We start from the raw sequence: 23457 nt of genomic DNA on the forward strand, positions 1-23457 counted from the left end.
GATTTGAGCTTTCTTTCATGAAATATCAATCTTTTTCGTGATTCCCAAAAATACTTAAAATGTCATTTTTTTTATCTTTGTATAAAGCTTTAGCTCATGCGTTGCGCCTGCAATATTTTAATGTTGAGATACAACTTTATGCTTTTAATGAATTCCTAAAAACACTAAATTCTCAGATCATTTGTCGCAATCGAATGATTGGAAATGAATGATTAATAAGTTTCATGAATGTTTAAAATGCGTCTCTCTATCAGTTTTGAATATTTAAAAAAAATGTCAGCTCGTGCTTTTTGCTCGCAATATTTTGATTAGTAAGAAGTTCTTGTATATGCGAGTTTGATAGATAAATAAATAGAGAGAGAGGGGGAGGGTCCCTCAGCTACTTGTCCTCGCTTATTCCATTTTTTTTATTATGCTCGTACGTGTTGTGAGGTTTTCAAAGTCTTCTTTTTCTCACCCTTTTTATTGTCTCGGAGCTTCCCTCTATTTCTTTGCTACGATGTATAGCCCTTCTTACTTGTTTCAATTCTTTTATGTTCTCATTTCACTGAAAACATAATTATTAAACTGACGTAGAAGACTTTACAACAAAATTTTGATATTGTTTTTCTTGTTTGTTTGGCTTTCTTTTTTCTTCTCCTCATTTCTTGTTTTTCTTCTTAGTTTCCCTTTCCTTATTTTCTCTTATTTCATTTCATGAGGCATCCGCCAACTTATATACAACAACAAACATATTTAGAGGCCGATATCCAGTGAGGGGGCGTGGTGGTATGCCCCTCTAAAAAAGGAGGAAAATAGGAAGGAAAAAAAGAAGGGAAGGGGAAAAAAATAAGAAAAAAAGAAAGACGATGATGGCAATGATGATGATGATGATGAAAATTATCTTGGTGAAGATGATAGTGGTGGTGATGGTGGCGGTGATGATGATGATGATGATAATGATGGTGGTAGTGGTGATGAAGATGAGAATGAAGTTGGTGACGATGCTATGATGATGATGACGAGATGTAATTTTGTTATTTTGTCTTTAAAAAAATAATAGTGCACAGGCGAAATCATTTAAAGTTTATTATGAAAATAGCAGAAAAAAATAATTTGAAAAACTGTACCGTTGCGTATCCAGTGGAAAATCCATCCCCCACCAAAAAAGAAAAAAAGTGAGATTTTGTTTTGTAATTATTTGTGACGGCGTAGGTCTATGTGAGCAGCTATGGGATGGGAAAAAAAGTAAACTGTATGAAATGTCAAGAAATACATGATGACTTTTATTGTACATTCAGTATATCAGTAGATAACTTCATACTCTTTCCAAAAAGAAAAAAGTGGGTATATTATGGACCATTAAAAATGGGCAGTTGCTCTGTATATTATATTACATAGAATATATAGAGCAACTGCTCGTGTGTAGCGGTAAGTTATTCACTGATCTACATAATTCATGCGGCGCACGGCGCGTGCGCAATGTTTAATAATTATTGCTGTGAACACAATGAATGTCATCAAAAACATAATCTCACAGATCAAATAATGCCAGCTCGACGCGCAAAATCAGAAAAAAAAAAATTTTCTGCCCTGATAATTTGGTAACCCTAACCTAACCCAATTTGTAAGTATTTTAAACATAAACAGGATAACTACAGACAATGATATAAATAAACTTTATATTAATTCTTTTGCGAAAATGAATATGAAGGACAGCTTTTTGATAAAGAACACAGTTTTAGAGTGTTAGAGCGCGATTTATACCTACAACCGCTAAATCCTGTCACTGTCGGTATGAAGCAGTGATTCCATCAGCTTACGGTAATAATTTTTGCAACACGGGCGCCAGTCCGAGAAACAGACAGGCATTTGCCCAAACGGACAACATCTCAACCTCTGCTCATTTCTTTTTGCACGGGCACATAAATCTCGACGTAACCCATCACATTTCTCCCTATTTTCTCCTCCCTTTTATTTTCCATTAATTTTTCTTTCGTTCACTTTTTTCTGTCTTCTTTCCCCAATTTTTTTTACCCATCACATTTCTCCCTATTTTCTCTTCCCTTTTATTTTCCATTAATTTTTCTTTCTTTCACTTTTTTCTGTCCTCTTTTCCCTTCTATTTTTGTTCTCGTCTCACCGCTTTTCCTCATCCCCCAGCCTCCGACGCCCGTGCAGATTCGCAAACAATATCAAGAGTATGTCTACTTGCAAGGGCGGAAATCTCTCCCCAAAGGTAGGGGGACCAGGGGCTGGAAAATTTGACAAACAAACAAAAAAAGAAGGTTTATCACCCCCTAAAGAAGGTCATCTTAACCAAAAGAAATTTGACAAGCAAACAAGCAAAAAAAGGGGGGGGGCATCCCAAAAGTAAGATCGTCTCTTCCAAATGTTTTATTTCGATTTTGAATGAAATGACCAAAAATAGTAGGGGGATATTTCATAATGTGCCCCCTACTATTTTGGGTGAGGGGTACATGTCCCCTGGCCCTGGGATTTGCGCCCATGTGGGTGGGGGTGTTGCGCCTCCCTATCGGGATCATATCACAGCGAGTATACACTCTTCCATATGGAAGAGTGTTTACTCGCTGTGATCTCGATCTCACACATATGAAAAAAAATAGAACAGCTAAGCCTTGATCACAGGCCAAAATGCCTAACGATTTCTCCGCGGCATTAACAACTCTCGTAAGGGGCGCTCCATTTATAAATAGAGTTGCATGAACAGCTGTCTATGGCGACAGAATCGCAGGCAGAATTGTTGCCAGAAGCGTGGGAATTTGGCAGAAAATTCAAGAAAAGAACCGGTGAGTACCGATTTAAGAGTAATTATATATTCATTAACATTTATTGAATCATAAGAATAAAGATTTTTTACGGAAAGAAAGCTTAGTTCTAAGCTAGGGCGGCCCAAATGCGCGTGAGTGGAGTCCCAGTTTCTTAACACGGGTAAGTATTGCGGTGTCGCCTAGAGCACTCCTAGTACCAATGAGGTCCAAACATTAACATGTATGGACCTCATAGGCGACATTACCCAAAAATATGGGTTAGACAATGCTGTTCTGATTTCCAACCCAAGACTTTGGTAAATGTACGCCTTAATACAAATTGGAGTTACGTGATATGACTTTCATTTGGTGGGGATACATTAAAAGTATTAATTAAGTAGTTCAAATTAAAATATATTATCATTAAACTTACATTTCAGGCCCTTTTTGTTGATTTTCGGTGAGCGTTCCACACAGCTGCGACGAGTGATCAACTCCGAAGTGATACGCGAACTGGTCAGCTGATCGGTCAGGTGATCGGTAGATTATCTTTTTGTCAGACGTTCATAATTTATGTAAAGCGTATCAATCTTCAGTATCTTGATTCCAAAGTATCAGTATTGCAGATAAATGTCATTATTGATTGGAATCAGTGGCGGATCGGGGGGGGGGGGGGGGTGGGGGTGGGGGTGAGCATTTCTGCCCGATCCCCCTATTGAGATTTGTAGTAAATATTTTGGAATTAAATACGTTGTTCATATTAGTTATGCGACCCCTCCCTTATGATGATCACAGTATTATTTGTAATGGGGATATTTCGTTCATAATTATTCTTGTCTCTTCTTTCTCCTTTTTAGCCTTTTTTTGCTTGTTAAAACCTTTTTTCCTTTTTTTTTTTGGGGGGGGGGCTCGCCAAATTTTACGTGGGTCAAAATTACCTTCATTTTTTTAGTGACAATCTTTTTTTCATTTGTCCAGTTCTACGCGAGACAAAATTACCTTCGATCATTATTATAGTTAAAAACTTTTTTTTATTTTTTATTTATTTATTATTTTTTTTTTTGGGGGGGAGGTTGCCAAATATCACGCGAACGTTTGTCAGCTTTTACTGTTTTATTCGACTTATAATCAAATATTAAATGGGGCTTACCACAGTTTTTTTAAAGTCAATTCATAAGAATATTCCTCCTCGGGATTTGAGCTTTCTTTCATGAAATATCAATTTTTTTCATGATTACCAAAAATACTTAAAATTTTTTATCGGTGTATGCCTATAAAGCTTTAGCTCATGCGTTGCGCCTGCCATATTTTAATGCTGATCAACTTTATGCTTTTAATGAATTCCTAAAAACAATAAATTCTCAGATCATCAATTTTGTCGCAATCGAATAATTCGATTGCGTCTCTCTATCAGTTTTGAATATTCATAAAAAATATCAGCTCGTGCTTTTTGCTCATAATATTTTGATTAGTAAATTCTTCTCTTATATAATCGAGTCGGATAGATAGATAGATAACTAGAGAGAGTTGGGGGGGGGGGGTCCCTCAGCTACTTGTCCTCGCTTATTTGTTATTATTTGTTATTATGCTCATGTTGTGAGAGCTTTGTGTTTTCACATTTTTTTCTTTTTCAACCTTTTTATTGTCTCGGAGCTTCCCTCTATTTCTTTACACTATAATGTAGTCCTGTTTCAATCATTGGCGGCGGAAGCCCCAAATTTTAGGAGGGGACAACCTAAAAAATTTTGACAAGCAAAAAAAAGGCTCTCAACCCAAACATTTTAGGGGGACGTAGGAAAATAAATTGACAAGCAAAAAAAAAAGGTCAACAACAAATTTAGGGGGGAACGTCCCCGCTTCCGCCGCCTATGGTTTCAATTCTTTTTTTGTTCTCATTTCAATGAAAACATCATTATTAAACTGACGTACATGTAGAAGACTTTATTACGAAATTTTGACATTGTTTTGTTTCATTTGTTTGGCTTTCTTTTTTTCTTCTCCTCATCTTCTTTTTCTTCTTACTTTTTCCCTTTCCTTATTTTCTCTTCAGTATTTCATTCAGGTATCCGCCAATTTATACAACACCAAGCATATAGAGGCGGATAATCAGTGAGGGAGCATGACGGTGTGCCGCTCTAAAAAAAAGGAGGAGTATTGGAAGAAAAAAAAAAGAAGAAGGGATGGGGAAAAAATAAAGAAAAAAAAAAGATGATGATGGCAATGACGATGATGAAAATTATCTTGGTGATGATGATGGTTGTGGTGACGGTTGTGGTGATGATGATGGTGATGCTAATGATAGTGGTGATGATGATGATGACGAGATGTAATTTTGTTATTTTGTCTTTGAAAAAATTAAGTAGTGCAAAGTTGAATTCATTTAAAGTTTATTATGAAAATAGCAGAAAAAAAATTGGTATGCGTTCGAGGAAAATCCATCCCCCACCAATCTTTTTCAAAGGTAAGATTTTTTTTTTGCCCGGGGGGGGGCCACTTCCATTCACGAGTGGATACCATGCGCGACCATGGGGTCTCGAAAAGCACCCTAAACACGTAATTTCCATATTCTGAAAATGCACCCCTTAACAAGTATTGGCGTGTGAAACCCTACCCTTAACAAGTATTGGAAACAAAACGATACTCTTGGCAAATATTCCCTGAAATGAACCCCTAAACAAGTACAGGAATGTTTTATTGTTACGGGTCCTTCGGTCGTCGGCTTTACCTTATTTGGTTTAGTACGACCCCACCTTCTACACCTCGCGCAAATCGGACTCTAAACACGAAGTGTTGGAGCAAAAAGGACATCCTTTATAAAACATTTTGATTTTGTTTTATCATCCCCGCAAATTAGACCCTAAACACGACGGTTTTCCTAGCGAATTAATAGATACCCTTTTTTCGTTATTTTTGTGTTTTTGACACCCTTATCACGTTACGTAGGTAACGTGCCCTATCGTGAAAAGGACATCCTTTTTACGTTTTTTTTTGGTCGCGCATGGTATCCACTCGTCAATGTAAGTGCCCCCCCGGCCCCCCGGGTTTTTTTGTGACGGCGTAGGCCTTTGCAAGCAGCTATTATTATGGTAAAAAAGTAAATGAAATGTCAAGAAATACATGATAATGATTTTTATGGTACATTTTAGTAGGCCTATATCAATTCATACTTGTTATCAAAAAGAAAAAAGTGGGTCGTTACGGACCATTAAAAATGGGAAATTTGGGCATTTTATATTTAGGATAGAGCAACTGCTCGTTATAGACGTCACAATAAATCAAGCATTCTAAATTCATCAACTCCATTTTTTGTCAAATAACACCTTCATCGATATTTTGAAATGATTTTTCTCATATTTTCATCATCTTTTTATCAGGGTGAAATTCCCCTTTAATTTACAAAACAGATTCGCAAACAATATCAAGAGTAGTGGGAGGCAAGGGTGGAAATCTAAGGTAGGGGACCAGGGGCTGGAAAACAGGCAAAAAAAAAACAAAAAACAAACTAACAAAAAAAAACAAAAAGGAAGGTTTATCACCCCCAAAAGAAGGTCGTCTCGTCCAAAATACATGTTTTACTTCGATTTAAATGATGTAGGCCTATTTCTTTCCATCATATATAAAAGAACAAAAATAGTAGGGGGACATTTGATAATGTGCCCCTACTATTTTGGGTTAGGGGGAAGTGTCCCCCTGGGATTTGCGCCCATGTGGGTGGGGGGTGCTGCACCTCCTTTCGGAATCATTATGGAACAGTGTGAATAGTCGCTGTGATTTCGATCTCATACCTATAAAAAAAATAGAACAAAAGAACGCCTTGACCACAGGCCAAAATGCCTAACAATTTTTCCGCGGCATTAACAACTCTCGTAAGGGGCGCTCCATTTATAAATAGAGTTGCATGTGTAGCTGTCTATGGCAACAGAATCCATCGCAGAATTGAAGCCAGAAGCGTGGGAATTTGGCAGAAAATTCAAGAAAAGAACCGGTGAGTACCGATTTAAGAGTAATTATATATTCATTAACATTTATTGAATCATAAGAATAAAGATTTTTTACGGAAAGAAAGCTTAGTTCTAAGCTAGGGCTGCCCAAATGCGCGTGAGTGGAGTCTCAGTTTCTTAACACGGGTAAGTATTGCGGTGTCTGAAGCCACACTGAAAAGTGTCAGCATAAAACAGGCTGATTTAGGGGAAAATATGGCACATATTTTTCGGGAAGTTCAGGCTACTAGAAAAATGTGATCTGAATATATTATTAACTTGTGTTTGGCATGTATGGATAGAGAAAATTCAGGGGCATCTTTTGCCAGTAAGGACAAGTTTATATGATCATTTTAAATAAGGGTTTAGAGATAAATTGCAAACCCTTATTTGTGTGTGTGTTGAGGTTGCAATTTCCCCATGCGTTTTCTATGGGAAAATGAAATTTCTGTTTTGCACAATTTTTTCACTTTGTCGCAATTTTTCATTGTGATCTGGTTTCCAAATCTTTATAAAAATTATACCATCAGAAAGAGCATAAAAAATCCTATTGGACTCTTTATGGACAAGTTTTTGGCATTAATAATGAATTTATAACAGCTCTCGGAAGCTAAAATTTTGGATTTGTGTGTCCATTTCTTAACTACACGGTCTATGGCAGATAAATGCTGAAAATTGACCTAATTTCATTCTTCTTTTTTGCAACTAATAATTGGATTTTTTTCAAAAATGTTACATTTCTGTCAGTCTGAAGGTCATTTCTCTTCAAATTCACAAAGAAAATGTGATATTTTCTTGAAATAAGAAAAATAATTTTTTTCTCCAGACACCCTACCTAGAGAGGCTTAGATAGGCAGGACAACAAGAATTTCAAAATGTGTTTGTTATCCCCAAGAATGATATCAAAAAATTTCTTAATATCTAATTTGTCATGTGAAACCACTTAAAACTTACGTAAAATTCATTTAAACTGCAAAAAAGAGCAATTTCATAGCACCAACATGGGTCGAAAAAGCCATAGACATCGCGGGTCCCTGTTTATGCACTGTCCTTACTATCGATAGTTTAAACGATCACGATGTGCTCGCTAAATGCGCGCGCCCGTCGGCGTCTGCTAGCCGTCCTCTGCTGTGACTCTCAAATAGCCCCGCAATGTGTGATTTTTAGTCAGATCGTCCCATATGCTGTTTTTCATGTTAGTACATAGATGCGTGCGCGTTTTTTGCGGACGCAGATCATGTACCCATCTCCGTCGTCTGCTACGGCTCTCTATATTAGTCCAAACTTGTGAAATGTGTTTTCTGGTGTATTTTCATTTGGTCTACATGCAGTTTGCCCACTTGTCATTTGGTCTAATGCCAAATGGGCTAAACCCATTTGGTCAACTAAATTGCCATTTGGTCTACACTTGGTCTAATTCTCATTTAGTGAAATGTCCAGTTGGTCTAATTTCAGCATATTACCTACATAATTATATATTTTTTTACTTTGTCAAATACTGGTACATAAAATTGGCTTTATATCATGCAGTTCCACATTGTAAATATGTATATTCATTTGGTTCACATGCAATTTGCCCACTTCTCATTTAGTCTAATGCTGAATTGGCTAAACCCATTTGGTCTACACTTGGTCTAATTCTCATTTTGTGAAATGTCCAGTTGGTCTAATTTCAGCACAACCTAGGCTACTTAATTATATTTTTTAACTTATATACATATATTTTAGTCTTTATACATATACCAAATGGGCTTGACCCATTTGGTTTAAAAAAATTCTAATTGCCATTTGGTCTACACTTTGTCTAATTTACATTTGGTCTACACTACACTTGATCTAATTTTGAGTCCAGTCCAGGGTCTAATTTCAACATGACCTACATCATTATGATTTTATACTTTGTGAAATATATATTTTTTTCTTTATATAATTTCATTTCACCTTATAGTTTTAGCATTGGTTTCCAAATAAATAATACTTGAACAGTGGCATAATCATGATAATGGAGCCAAAAGTTTTGAAAGGTGTATCGGGTAAATTTATGAAGTTGCAAGCAGAAGCAAACAACAAAAAAATGTTGAAGCGGGGGGGGGGGGGGGGGCGGTGTTAATTAATTTCCTTTTATTTTCCAATGCCAGATCAATCTTTGTTTTTGCTTGCTAAATTTTTTAAAAATTATATGTTCTGTTCTATCTACAATTTTTACTAATAATCCTTTTTTTACTTATTTTTTTTCAGACACATTTGCACCCGAACCGACTCTACAAGGGAAGAGAAGGAATTATTGAACCCCCTTGAGAATATACAGGTCAAGGGCTGTAATAGTATACAGGGGCACTTCCTGGGAGTTTAATTTCATTTTAATTATGTGTTTTCAGGATATCTAACATTGCAGTGAAAATTATTGCCCCTGCTGATAGTTTTTCAGCTGTGCATGCCCCTCCTAATTACAGTGAATAAGGTGTGGCACTGCCCTCTATGATTCATTTTGAATTTTAATGGGCTCCATAACGCAGTAATTTATAAATGATAGCATAATCTTATTTTTGATAAAGCATTTTACTTAACGGGGGGGGGGGGGTGAATTTGACTACTAAACCAGCCCCCCCCCCATGTAAGGATTTAAATTTTTGGAAAAAAAAGCATATATAAAATAGATATAGTTATTGCATATCAGAATATTATTTTTTCTTCATGTTTTCTCAATAACTCTAAGCTGTTATTGATGAATTCTTTCTTGAAACAAAAATAAGCAATTTATCCAAACATGTCAGTTTCATTTTGTAGACATATGCATTGAATTTACCAATTCAGAATATAAGGTATGCAATCTTTCATAAATGTTGATTTTTATCACTGGTGGATCTGGGGGAGGGCACATCTAGCTCAACCCCCCCCCCCCTTTGAGAGCTACAGTCAAGATGTAATGAAAATACGCAATTTTCATCAAAGAATGCCCCCCCCAGGATAAATCCTGGATCCACCACCCCTGGTTTTGATTAAGTTTACATGTATTTTCATTTTGAAAAAAAAAAATTCCTAGAGATTTATAAACAGCATGATTTACACTGAGCATTTCATACACTTTGTGCAGAAGAAATATTATCTTGAGAAATTTGGTTATTAAATTACGGAAGATATCTTTTGGAAATGAAATTACTTTATTGCAGTTATGTCTTACATTGTATTGTCATTTTACTTGATAGAAATTCATTATTTTTTATAACCATGACAGTGTTATAAATTCATATTTGCTAAATTGTAATAATCATTTTGATGTTCCTTCATCTTCATGAATGTATGAATTCTAGTCATCTGCTTCAGTCTGCCCAATGAAATGGTTACAAAGGGCCTAAGCATCCCTTGTCATTTTTCAATAATTAGTTAAGTCAGTAGTCAAGTAAGGGGTCAGACAGTTTGGCTGTATTATATTTGTTTAATTGTCTTACTAGTGTCAATTTACTAAACTTTTTCTGCTTGTGATTGAGCCACCAAATTGCCAGATAGTACCATTTTGTTGGGCAGACATTAATATTGACTAGAGGACTGACTTTCCAAACCAACCTAAAGATATGATACTTCATGTATTACAGGGGTATATTGCCTCCATTCCATTGTTGGGATGTATGCTATGGGCTGGGTAATATCATCTAACTTGTCCTGGAATAATCATTCTCTATAACAAGTTCACAGACAAACGGAGATTCCACTTCAGCAACTCTCAGTTGAACATCAACATTCCTGGCATTGGTGGGGGAAGCCAAAAATTTTAGGGGGGAACCGCCAAAATCTTTTGACCCCCCCCCCCCCCCGAAAAAAAAAAGATAGTGACCAAATAATATCTTGGGGGGGACACAGGAAACAAAATTGAAAATTGACAAGCCAAAAAAATTAAAAAATAAGGTTATATCAACAAAAAATTGAGGGGGATGGAATCGTCCCCTCCCCACCTCAAATTTAGGGGGATACTCCCCCCCCCCACTTCCGCCGCCTATGATTCCTGGTGCTTGGAGATCTGCGAAAGGCATGCTATAACATCCACTTAAGTTCCATTTCCTTTCATGTTTTTTCCTCTTCTTAGTGAGCATCTCCAAGTGTTCATATTTTTTCAGTGTCCTTTTTTAGATTTATCAAACTCAGTTTTATTACCTGATAAAATTCTATCCCAAGAATTGAACACTTTGATCAAATTTGGAAGTTCAACTTAATGTAACTGACAATATATAACTGAAAATAGAAAATAAAAGGCAAAAATAATAATTATGAGAAAAATAATAAAGAAAAACAGTTACTCAAATCAAATTCACTCAAAACCATACACTAATGTACTCTCCTCAAAAATCAGTTCTCACTTTTAGGTATTGATCATTCATTCAGTCAATAAAATAATAAAAACAGAGACAGGAGGTCCTCCTCAAAATAAACACAAACACAGAGTCTCACATACACACTACACATTAAGAGTAAAATCAGTTTGCCAGTAAAAGGCAGTAAAGCACTGTGTCTGAGTGACTGACACCACGGCACTGACAATGAGGTGAATGTTCATTTTCCAGTGCATACATGCATGCACATTATTGCCCCATCATATTCACTCGTTTTCAGAAAATATTTAGTTATTCCTCATATGACCATGATTATCTCCTTCATGTCATTACTCTGGTGTTTATTCATGATTTTAAATTCAGGAAATCATTTAGCAAACAAAGAAAACAAAGCATTTCTTGACTGTGATTCAAGTTCTATTTCATTTCTGTGTATCACACGTACGCACGTACGTGACGTAATCTTGATCTCTAATCTGCTAATTGTTATGTTAATTAATCATCCCGTGCGCGCGATTAAAATGGCTCGAAATTCGACCAAATTCAAGGGCAGCTCAGCTTGTAAACCTCACTGAGAAGGGCTTCCACAGCCCTTGCGATTCCCCGCGCTGCAATTTAACTGCAAGACACAGAAAGGAAATCAATTCAAGTTTCACAATCAACGGAAAATCCAGAACACTTCGAGACCCATTTTGCAAGAAATACAACTAAATAAGGTAAGAATTGAGAGCAACTCACGACACTTTTGACTTACCGACACTTTCATGGTTATTTTTGGAAGATTTCATGGAATTTGGGGCACGAAAATGACTTCGGTAGCTCGCGAAAGTCCTATGCATTACGATGACATATTTTTCATCGCACGGGAGGACAATCACAAAGAGAAAATATCATATTCATCCGCACTGACAGGGCTTAATTTTGACGATATCGCATCGCTATGCGATTTCACTCATTGACAAGCGGACGTAACTTACGTACAAATTTTGAGCACTTCCGCGACAGCGCCATCTAGTAGTGACTACGGCCGTGCCTAGCCTAGAGTGGCCGCACCCACTTTGACCTTCTCAATGTTTGCACAAAATAGATCTAGTAATAATAGAACATTTGATTTGCAATGATTCAATGACTGTATAGAGGTCTACTAGAGGAAATCTTTTCTAGGTGGATAACATTACAAATACACGTAGAATTAATATGGTCCGAAATTTGGCAGCGTTATTTTAACTAACTTCTAATTCTGACAAGAAAGTCAATAGACGGGACCACATTCATTGACAAATAGATCTCCACTTGCCTGGCAGGACTGGAAGAGACTTCTTCTGGGGCGTCGTAAAACTCTTCAGTATCACTTTCTGAGTCCATTTTTATCCCCTTCAAAGTCTACGAAAATATGTTGTCTTTGGAATGAGATATTCTGCCGAAGACTATCCAAAAAACAATTTTTTTGACTCGTAATACGTTTGCGTATTAAATGCCAGTAATCGTGGTAGACCCTCCCTCAAACTAAAGCTCCTACATTATGTTGGTGTCTCAATACGGTATCGTCAAAAAAAAAGCCAAAGCAAATCAGCTCCAAAAAAAAAAAATCCCCACAAATCTTAACCATTAATGCAGGGTATGATTAGTTGGTGTGATCAATATAGATGGAGTTTGATGGAATAACCCATTTAATGAGGGACGGATCCATGGGTGCAAGCAAAAAAAAGATGATCTATATGTCAATAAAAATCTGACAAGAACTTATAATACGGTGAAAAAACAGAAAAATCAAAGAAACAGATCAACGAAAGTTTAAGAAAAAATCGGACAAATAATGAGAAAGTTATGAGCATTTGAATATTGCGATCCCTAATGTTATGGAGAGCCTCATATTGGCAATGCGACAAAGATGTGTGATTACTTGTGAGCAACCCCCCCCCCCCCTTCAATATATTTCACTTAAACTGCCTCATTTATTACATCTATCAGTAGATTATGTGTTCTATTTCTATAGTAGGGCATGTAATACAGGTTTAAAAAAATACACCATGGATAAAGAGTTTTTGTCAGCTTAAGAAAAAGCAAAAAGAGACATTTTTTTGGGGGGGCGGGGGGGGGGGTATTTTATATAATCCATCAAGTTAAGGAAAAGTTGGCATGTGACATCACACATCCTTGTCACATTGCCAATGGGAGGATCTCCATAGTATTATAGTGATTACAATATTCAAATGCTCATAACTTAATTTCTCATTATTTGTCATATTTTTTCAAACTTGAATTTTCTGTTTCGATGCAAGCCTATTTGTTCAAAAGCTAGGTTTCATTCCCCTTTAAGAAACAACCTGAAGAGTTGTCCTTGCCACTTTAATACTCATAAAGTTGCCAATTTGATTATTTTATTTTCGATCTAATTTTTTTCAAACAGTCATATTTACAGTCCTTTTCTCCTATCTTCTCCTTCCCACTAATTGCTTTTATGATAAACTTGGAGAGAGAAAGATATCCCCCACTTATTTATTTCGGGTAAAGGAATAGGCCTACAAGAAATTATACAAATGAAAGATAGCCAAGGATAGCCAAAAGGAAACTATCTCCTATTAAAGGTTCTCCCATCACCTGTCGATAGTTTACAAACCTCATTATACACCACCTTGCCCCCCTCTCTCCCTCACAATCTCTCTCACCCTTTCCTCCACCCCATCTATCCCCTAGTCTTCCTGTCTGATCCGACCTAGTCAGAACAAACATGAGTCTATGCAGTGCTTCCAATTTCTCTCACACACCCTGTACCGGCCACCCCTCGCCCCTCTCTTTCACCCCTTCCCACCCCATCTCTCTCATCCCCTCTCTCACACACCCTGTACCACCCCTCGCCCCTCTCTTTCACCCCTTCCTCCCACCCCATCTCTCTCATATCCCCTAGCTCTCTCACACACCCTGTACCACCCCTCGCCTCTCTCTTTCACCCCTTCCTCCCACCCCATTCTAGCTCATCCCCTCTCTCACACACCCTGTACCACTCCTCACCCCTCTCTCTCAACCCTTCCTCCCACCCCATCTCTCTCATATCCCTCTCTCACACACCCTGTACCACCCCTCACCCCTCTCTCTCAACCCTTCCTCCCACCCCATCTCTCTCATATCCCTCTCTCACACACCCTGTACCACCCCTCACCCCTCTCTCTCACCCCTTCCTCCCACCCCATCTCTCTCATATCCCCTCTCTCACACACCCCTCGCCCCTCTCTCTCACCCTATCTCCCACCCCATCTCTCTCATATCCCCTCTCTCACACACCCTGTACCACCCCTCACCCCTCTCTTTCACCCCTTCCTCCCACCCCATCTCTCTCATATCCCCTCTCTCACACACCCTGTACCACCCCTCTCTTTCACCCTTCCTCCCACCCCATCTCTCTCATATCCCTCTCTCACACACCCTATATACCACCCCTCGCCTCTCTCTTTCACCCCTTCCTCCCACCCCATCTATCTCATCTCCTCTCTCACACACCCTGCACCACCCCTCGCCCCTAGCTCTCTGTCATTCCTTCCTCCCACCCCATCTCTCTCATATCCCCTCTCTCACACACCCTGTACCACCCCTCACCCCTCTCTTTCATCTCTTACTCCCACCCATCTATCTCATCTCCTCTCTCACACACCCTGTACCACCCCTCGCCCCTCTCTTTAACCCCTTCCTCCCACCCCATCTATCTCATCCCCTCTCTCACACACCCTGCATCACCCTTCACCCCTCTCTGTCACCCCTTCCTCCCACCCCATCTCTCTCACCCCCCCCTCTCTCACCCCTTCCTCCTGTCTTTCATACCATCCCTATCCCACATCCCATCTGTCACATATACCTCTCTTTCACTCTCTCTGATCCCCTCTCTCATTCTGCCCCCTTTCAATTAATAGCTCCAACAAATTGCCTTGCGGGCCCTCTTCCTTCCTCTCCCTGTACCCCTACCTCGATCCTCATTCTCTTTTATAAGTTGATCCTCTTATGCAAACACAGTCTATACATCTGATAATCAATAGAGTTGTTTTGTTGCATCAGTCAGAGGTCTTAGCAATTTCACGTGGAGGTGTCTTTCTTAGGGTTTCTTTTTCTCCTTTGATAATCCCCTGTGCATACACTATATATATAACTCTACTTATTCAAGGTCTACTCTAGAATGATGGGAATCTTGTGTTCAGTATCACTTGTTGAGTGCTTATTCTCATTAGGGAATAGGGAATCTTCAAGGGATTGAGGTGAAACTGGATGGATGTTATTTTTCCACACACAACTTGCCAGAACTGAAAACAATATTCATTCAAAGGACATTATCTCCATACTTTGGGCCCTTTATCTTAATTAATGTGAGACTGCATGTGAGTTGTAAGAAATGCACAAACCTTGACCTGGTTTATATGACTACTGAAGGAAGATGTAGTCGAACGATCAAGGCATGAGAATTAAAAATTTTCCAACTTGAATCCAGTTATTCATGATGAATTGGAAGGAAAATTCTGAAGGTAATCTTTGCTCAGAGAAGTAGTTGCATCACTTGGACTAATTAGATTGATCTATTGTTCCGTATGATGAGTTTGTGGACTATTCTACATTCACCAGTTTGTGTACTTTAATTTATTTTTGAAAATAATATTGACTTCTGCAGTATGACAACAAAGTCAGTTTATCTGAAGTCGACCTGTGCTGGGTTTTTACTTGGCCTCTCTCTACCCGTTGTCATATATCTTTTCTACCAAAGCAGTGAAAATGAGAGATTTCTTCTTCCTCGACCGTCTGTTGTGGAAGGCACCACATCCGGACAATCTTCCGTAAAGAAGACTTCCTCAGCAGTGACGCAGAAAGATGAATATGAAGCCAGCAGCATCTTTTCAAAAGGAGACGATAATTTGTTCATGGCAGAGCAGGAGCGCAAGGTATCCATCAAGAATCCTGCGGATGGACTCACAAACTGTCCAAAAAACTCTGACAGGGCCACTGTCAGAAGGTTGAACTGTCGACAGAGACTGCCTAATGTCATAGGGCTTGGTGTGCAAAAGTGCGGAACAGGTGCCTTGGCATTTTTCCTAGCAAGTCATCCAAATATCGCTCACGCCAAACCAGCTGAGGTTCATTTCTGGACAAAGTATCCCGACCGAGGCCTTGGTTGGTATAAAAAGCAGATGCCCATCTCCTCAAAGTACCAACTAACAATGGAGAAATCACCCAGCTATTGGAGAGTTGAAGGTGTACCTCAGATGATGAAGCGCAAAATGCCTCCAGAGACCAAGTTCATTGTGGCCATACGTGACCCAGTGATCCGAGCAGTCTCTGGCTATTTACATGAGCTGGTAAGTCATCCAAATTCTTGTTGATGGCCCTGGCTCTGCTGGAGTCTGCTGTTATTGTCAACTTTAGTGCGGGGGGGGGCACTTCCATTGACGAGTGGATACCATGTGGGGTCTCAAAAAGCACCCTAAACACTTTTTTTCCATATTCTGAAAATGCATCCCTTAACAAGTATTGGCATGTGAAACCCTACCCTTAACAAGTATTGGAAACAAAACGATACTCTTGGAAAATATTTATGAATGTTGTATTTCCGAGATACGTTTATTTCCACGAGTTTATTTTTGAGACTGTTAATTTTGGCCATTTTGGCTAACCATATCAGAAAATTCATTAATATACATGTATACTCCAAATTGATTAAACATCCTTCTGGGAAGTCATGGCATACAATGTTTTATTCATGATGTAGGGTCAATGTGATCAATGTAGGCACTGTATATGTTAAGTGTCAGTGAGTTATACTGGTGCCATTTGATTTTGTACTGATATATTTTTTTCTTTATATCTTGTGTTTTGTCCTTCGACTAGCTGTTTTCTTCTTCAAACAATTACGATTGCCTATGTTATGTGGCTTTAAAGCCATTATGAAAAGAGAGATGAAGATTGTCATTTTTATCTTTTTCTTTCCAAAGCTAACAGGTACAGCATCACGCTTCATTGACCGCCCACTCCAGCCAGGTAAACCGGTAAAAGTTCACACATTCTTGAATGATACTTTCGAATCTACAGTCATACGACCCGACGGTAAGCTCATGTACTACAACTCCATCATCGACAACGGTATCTACGTCAAGCGCTTCCAAGATTGGTTGAGCGTATTTCCCCGCGATCACTTCCTTGTCGTGGACGGCAGCGAGTTGACGGCGAATCCTTTGCCAGTTCTCCAAGAGGTTGAGGTGTTTCTCGGGCTTCCGAAGTATTTTGATGAATCGAAGGTTTACTTCAATGCATCCAAGGGGTTTTATTGCTTACATGATGAGAAGAAGGAATGCATGGGACAGGGGAAAGGGAGGAAGCATCCCGAGATGAGTGCTGAACTAGAGCAAAGATTGAGAGAGTTTTATCACCCGTATAATTTAGAGATGGAAAAACTGGTTGGAAGAACATTTTCATGGGCGTGACAAACACTGAAAAAGACATTCATAAACACCCCACCCCCTCTCTCTCCTCTCACTTTATTTTCTATAATCATTCTTATGTTTCATTCTTGGTTTCCCTTTTTTTCAAGCCTTTGAGGCTTTTTGGGATACCTTTTTCTTTCATTATTTTTTTTAAAATCTCAATGTTTCATGATTATATTTATGTTCAAAATAATGTATGATATTTGTATGTTTTCACTTGTATATATTATTGAAAGAAATAAATGAGATTATTTCCACTCTCCCTCAATCAATGAAACTTTCCCTTTCACTTCTTACTCTCCCTCTACCTCCCCTCTCGATCCTCTCTTGACCCCCCCCTCTCGATCCCCTCTCCTACCTGCACCCTTCATTGCCAATCTCCCCCCTCCCCCTCTCTCTTAGACTTCTTGTATTCATGCACAAGTATTAAATTATTTCAATGCTGCAGGTGATGTGTATTGTGACCAGTCAAATGCAGAGCCATGCAATATAGAAGACCAATGTTTGTTTTGTGAAGCATTTATGTTGTCGATGAAATTTGTTTACTGTAAGATTTGCAATAAATATAAGCATACGAGAACCATCTTCAAATGAAATCATCGGGTGTGCTGTGCCAATACGAACGAAAGTAATTCTTTTTATCATCACAGCTATATAATTTCAAGCATTCCATTTTACATAAAATAGAATACAAAATAAATGAGTTTGTGACATATTTCGCTCATCTACATAAAGACCATGATGTGCATGTATGAAACTTATTTTGCGAAAATAGGCGAATCTTGCAATGTCATAATCTTTCTCAAGTTACTATGTTTATTATAATTCAGTAATAAGACTAAATATTTATAACTAGGAGTAAATGTACTTATGTATTAATATTTTGAGGATGATGATTAAAAGTCTCTGATTTTCTTGGTATAACCCTTTTTTTGCTATTTTAATGTTAACAAATGATGTAATGTTGGATTGTGCAATGTTACTGAAGACAAATGATTTCCTTATTGTTCATTGTTTTAATGATATTCTTTTATGTGTGCTATGATTGTTTGATTTTCAGCATACTTAAACATCTAAGGTCTGGTATCTATTTAGATACTAAATCACTGGCAAACTTTAATGTAAAGGAAATGCAGAAACAATTCTTGTGTTGTTTCATAGTGATATGTTTTTTCAATCAATGAAGTATTCCTTCTACTCCACTTCTACTTGATATGACAAAGTTTTTATGTACAGGATTAGATATTTGAAAAATAAAGTTTGAAAGACTGTACGATTTGTGTTGGCATTCAGTATGTTATTTGTCATAGATGGAATACATCATTTTCAAATTAACCCTGAAAAGACTCTGTTTGAAACTGAGAAAGTAAGCTTCCTTATGAAAGAAATGTATAACATATGCAAATCACAATAAAATGATTTTTTTTTCATGTGCATTCAAAGTAAATTATCTTTCTTTAATTTCAGTGTATTGCAAATAATACAACAATCACATAAAATCACATTTCATGCCTACTAACTTTAAATGAATTTAGTAAATAATTCATATCAAAGCTGCTCAATTGAATTACTTTGAATACTTCTAATTATAAATACTTAAGGTACTATTATGTACAATCAATTTACAATAGCTATGAAATAAATATAAATGCTTAAAGGTTAAGTCCATGACTGTCCACCCCAGGAAAATGTTTATTTGAATAAATAGAGAAAAATCAAACTAGCAAAATGCTGAAAATTTCATGAAAATCAGATTTAAAATAAGAAAGTTGTGACATTTAATAATTTTGCTTATTTTTCATAAAACAGTGATATGCACAACTCAAATGAGATAGTTGATGATGTCCACTATTTCTTCTGTTTTTATTGTTTGAATTAAACAATATTTCATTTTTTATAGATTTGTCAATAAGGACCAACTTGACTGAATCATATAGTATTAAACAATGCTCATTCCACATGTTCAGGGAGGAATTGTTGTTTCACTTGACAATGAGGAGAAAAATAAAATATTCCCTATTTCATTTAATAAAATACAAATGAAATAGTGAGTGGTTGATGTCATCAGTCTCCTCATTTGCATACCCACCAGGATGTGCATAAAACTGTTTTGCGAAATTAAGCAAAACTTTAAAATGTCATAACTTTCTTACTTTACATCCGATTTTAATAAAATTATCAGTGTTTTGCTTGTTGGATTTTTCTCTTTTTATTCAAATCAACTTTTTGTTGGGGTAGACTTGTCCTTAAAGAAATTATGAAGGCACCAATTCAGAAATGGAGTACAGGGCATCAACATACTATACATTTAAAAATGTAAACATTGTCGCAAGCTTAAACTAGCTTATACTATATATAAAACATACAATGGTGCATATATGCTTACTTCTTTCTCAGAGAGAGAGAAAGAGAGGGGGGCTGCAAAAGCGAGAGATTTAATATGGCAAAGAGAGCGAGACAAAGGAGAAAGTGAAAGAGGGATGAGGTTGAATAGAGATGAGGGTGGGGTGAGAGAGAGCGAGATAGAGGGGGGGGGGGGGTAAGAGGTGGACAACATACAACTTACTGCAGCATTAAATGGAACAATTAAATTTCTGATGGTACATTGGCCTACTTTCTGTGACCTACAAATCTATCATCCCATTGTCTTATTGTCAAGAGTCTTGGAGTTGCGAACACTACAAGTACCACAATCCTCTTAACGTTCTGCTTTCATTTAAACCAGCATGACATCAGGGTCCCGTAAAACAAAGGTTAGCGATTAATCGTACACTTTATTTTCATGATCGATTGTACATTGTAGTCAATAGAATCAATTATAGATAAATGTTCTACAATCATTGCTAAGCTTTGTGTTACAGGCACCAGGATGGACTTCCCGTTTGACATAGAACAAATATATATTTATTTTGAAGTTGCGGGGTCGTAAAAGTCAGCTCATCATTTACACCAACTTCGAAACTTCACACAGAATTACAGTTCCCTGTTCAAAGTCTCATGACTTACAGTATTTTGACCTTGATATCTTGGCAACCAGCAATTATTAATGATTTGAGTGCCAAATGAGATGATAATCTGAACCTGCACTGTGAGAGATTTAAATCACAATTGGCTCTCCACAGTCAAACAACAACTTTAGATCACACTTTAAATTAATCTCAAGTTCAGAATACGCACCTATGTCTTAAACACCTTATAAAAACATTGGAATTTACAAAAAGAAATTTTGTATGAACATTTTCTCTCCGAGATGTGACTTCGCTATGACTGTCACAAATTGGTATTTTGAAGAATTGTCTTTTCTCTGTCATATATCTCTGAGTACCCGCCAATCTTTTCACTGACAAACCAATAAAAATCAGTAAGTTCCAAGTGGGAGCCCTTCTAACAAATAGAAAGACCCAGGGAAATGTGGGGGCATATCTTCAGTATTATGACCATCATTGTTACACTGCTCTAACATGGAATCCAGGAGGAAAACGTAAAAGGGGTAGACCAAAAACAACATGGAGAACTGCAGAGAAGGAGAGAAATACCTACGGATGGAAGAGTTGGGATGAGGCCAGGGGTTGTGCTAGAGACCGCCAAAATTGGAAAGAAAGCGTGGAGGCGTGATGTGCCACAGGGCACGAATGAGGATAGTAGTAGTAGTATATCCTCGATATAATGTGAACACATGCTTCGATATAATGTGAACACAAAACAATAAGGATGTGTCTCTGATGAGTTGTTAAATTTGATCAATAAGAGGGTGTTCACACAAGACTAGCACAGATACAAAACTTGCTGAGAGGGACGTTCTGCGCACAAGTTCCAGTCAAGGAGTTTGGGCTGCATACTCAGACCAATTTCTTCCAGAAAAGGGTTGGCACGATAAACTAGTTAAAAGGTGAGCGGGACAGTTGTCGTATCCGTCACTTGGTTGATGTTCTTGTACTCAAGGAATCGTCTCCGGCCATCGAGGTACAGCATGGATTCTGAAATGAGATAACGGAATTGGCAAAGGATGAAAAAGGGGGAATATTACATAATATTGACGACCTTAGCAAAGTAATATTACATAAGAAGTTACCACTAATCTAAAGATAACATATGCAATAATAATATACGAGTGAGAAGAGGAAAAGCAAAGAAAGCGAGGGAGAGGGAAATAGTAAGTTGGGGTAACTGAATCAGTGAGAAAGATCGAGAAAGAAATACCGATTGTGTGTGAGAGAGATGGGGGAGGGGGGCTGGTGGGAATGAAAGAGAGGTTGAGAAACTAGATCAACAGTGTATTGAGGAGCAGATCGACCACTGTCTGTTTAAAAGATATGAAGCAACACTGTTATCATATCTTGATGAAATTTTCAGCATTAGTTCAGTGAATTTTACTTTATTTAATTAGTTATCATTATTTTCAGCCTGAAGAGTCTAAAAACAAGAATCGATACTTCAGATTAACACACTCAGAATAATTATAATCATGTTTTCCTATTCTTTCTCCATATACTCTCTATCATTTATCACTTTACCCCCCCCCCCCTCCGTCTTTTTGGTCATTTTCATTTTATCTTGCTATTTTTATTCTTTTTCTACTTCATCATTTTCTGGTAACTTGATGCCTTTTGATATATTTTGCGTAAAACAATCTATGTAATAAACATGTATTCTGTTTTTATATTTTTTCGTTCAAAGTAATAACTTATATTTTCTCCCAATAGGAGCCTAATTTTCTACAAGCTCTGCTTTTTATTTAGGCTCCTCACTTTTTTTACATTTTGTAGTGTACATTATGTTTAAATACTTATGTTAGATACTTAATTTGATCATTGATATACTATGTTTACGAATACATTTCTTATGTATATTACGTTATTTGTTTTAAAAGTGGAATAAATATATGAAATGAAAACAAAAAGGATATTTTCTTACCTCCATACGTCTTGGGCCAGACCAATGGTACCGGTTTCTCTGTTACGATGGTAAAATGGAATACATTGGTTGTGTCACGATCTCCAGTTCGTGGGTCAACGACCTCTGCATGAACTCTGATCTCCATGTAACATCCCTCAGTATATGCGATCTAGTTAATGTCAAAGAGAGCAAACCACTATATATACGAACACACGAACATACGAAACACGAACACATCACCCCTATTCTCTGATCACTTCGTTGGCTTCCGGTTCACTCTCGCATAACATTCAAAATTCTACTCATTGTATACAAAATCACCCATAATATGTCACCCAAATATCTCCAAGACCTTATTTCCCTTCGTTCTTCCTCTTCTGTCAGATCCTTACGTTCATCATATTCCAATAATTTAGTTCATGGCCCTCGCACTAAGACCCGCTATGGTGATCGTGCATTTTCTGTTATTGCTCCCACCCTATGGAATAAACTCCCAATTCATATCCAAAATGCTCCCTCCGTAGAAAATTTCAAATCGTCACTTAAAGCTCACCTTTTCTCATAATTTTTTTTTTTACCGATTGACTGTATATTATTATAATCTGCCAACCTGTGCGCTTTGAAACACCAGTATAAAGCGCCCTACAAATGTTATTATTATTATTATATACATATATATATATATATATATATATATATATATATATATATATATATATATATATATATATATAGTTGAGGCCAGAAGTTTACATAAACCAAGGAAATTCTAAGAAAAATTGACACTGCCAAACCTCATAAAATTTACCATATCTTATAAAATATTTGTGCTATCATGATGAATTTGAAATCGAACAAATGAGTATGTCATGCCCCTTCATCAAATTTCTTGGTTATCATGAGCTGAAAAATATTTAGGTGTGATTTTTCCCCCAATAAATATTCATATTTTAGACAAATTATAAATAATAACTTGACAAAAACAGTTCATATTTGTGCTAGATACTTCTCAACACAAACATTTCAGATAATACTTTTTTGTTCAGTGGTG

The 23457-nt window shown here is 37.3% G+C and overlaps 3 protein-coding genes across 3 annotated transcripts in view; 1 reads left to right on the top strand and 2 right to left on the bottom strand.

Moving 5' to 3' along the window:
• LOC121429600 (WD repeat-containing protein 44-like) overlaps nucleotides 1–12530 on the bottom strand; it is a 31672-nt gene extending 19142 nt beyond the window's left edge. The window contains exon 1 of the mRNA XM_041626710.1: nucleotides 12353–12530. Within this exon, the coding sequence (XP_041482644.1) occupies nucleotides 12353–12420 (68 nt within the window). The 5' untranslated portion in view covers nucleotides 12421–12530. The remainder of the gene's footprint in view (nucleotides 1–12352) is intronic.
• Nucleotides 12531–15216: 2686 nt separating this feature from the next.
• Nucleotides 15217–19209, top strand: LOC121430373 (heparan sulfate glucosamine 3-O-sulfotransferase 1-like). The gene is made up of 2 exons (XM_041627661.1): nucleotides 15217–16388; nucleotides 17022–19209. Exons 1-2 carry the CDS (start codon nucleotides 15708–15710, stop codon nucleotides 17508–17510), a joined length of 1170 nt encoding a protein of 389 aa, XP_041483595.1. The 5' UTR covers nucleotides 15217–15707; the 3' UTR covers nucleotides 17511–19209.
• Nucleotides 19210–20858: 1649 nt separating this feature from the next.
• The window catches only part of LOC121429901 (acyl-coenzyme A thioesterase 9, mitochondrial-like), a 28155-nt gene continuing 25556 nt past the window's right edge, over nucleotides 20859–23457 (bottom strand). Inside the window, exons 12-13 of the mRNA XM_041627161.1 lie at nucleotides 22425–22575; nucleotides 20859–21487 (exon numbers count right to left, since the gene is read on the bottom strand). Of these exons, the coding sequence (XP_041483095.1) occupies nucleotides 21393–21487; nucleotides 22425–22575 (246 nt within the window). The 3' untranslated portion in view covers nucleotides 20859–21392. The remainder of the gene's footprint in view (nucleotides 21488–22424; nucleotides 22576–23457) is intronic.

This window comes from Lytechinus variegatus, chromosome 16 (assembly GCF_018143015.1).
Source record: "Lytechinus variegatus isolate NC3 chromosome 16, Lvar_3.0, whole genome shotgun sequence".
In the NCBI taxonomy this organism is placed as follows: domain Eukaryota; kingdom Metazoa; phylum Echinodermata; class Echinoidea; order Temnopleuroida; family Toxopneustidae; genus Lytechinus; species Lytechinus variegatus.

Bases quoted from the DNA above. Each gene is read 5' to 3' on its own strand.
- LOC121430373 (XM_041627661.1), top strand. From the start codon at position 15,708: ATGACAACAAAGTCAGTTTATCTGAAGTCGACCTGTGCTGGGTTTTTA. The intron at 16,389-17,021 runs GTAAGTCATCCA...TTCTTTCCAAAG, and splicing joins CTGGCTATTTACATGAGCTG to CTAACAGGTACAGCATCACG.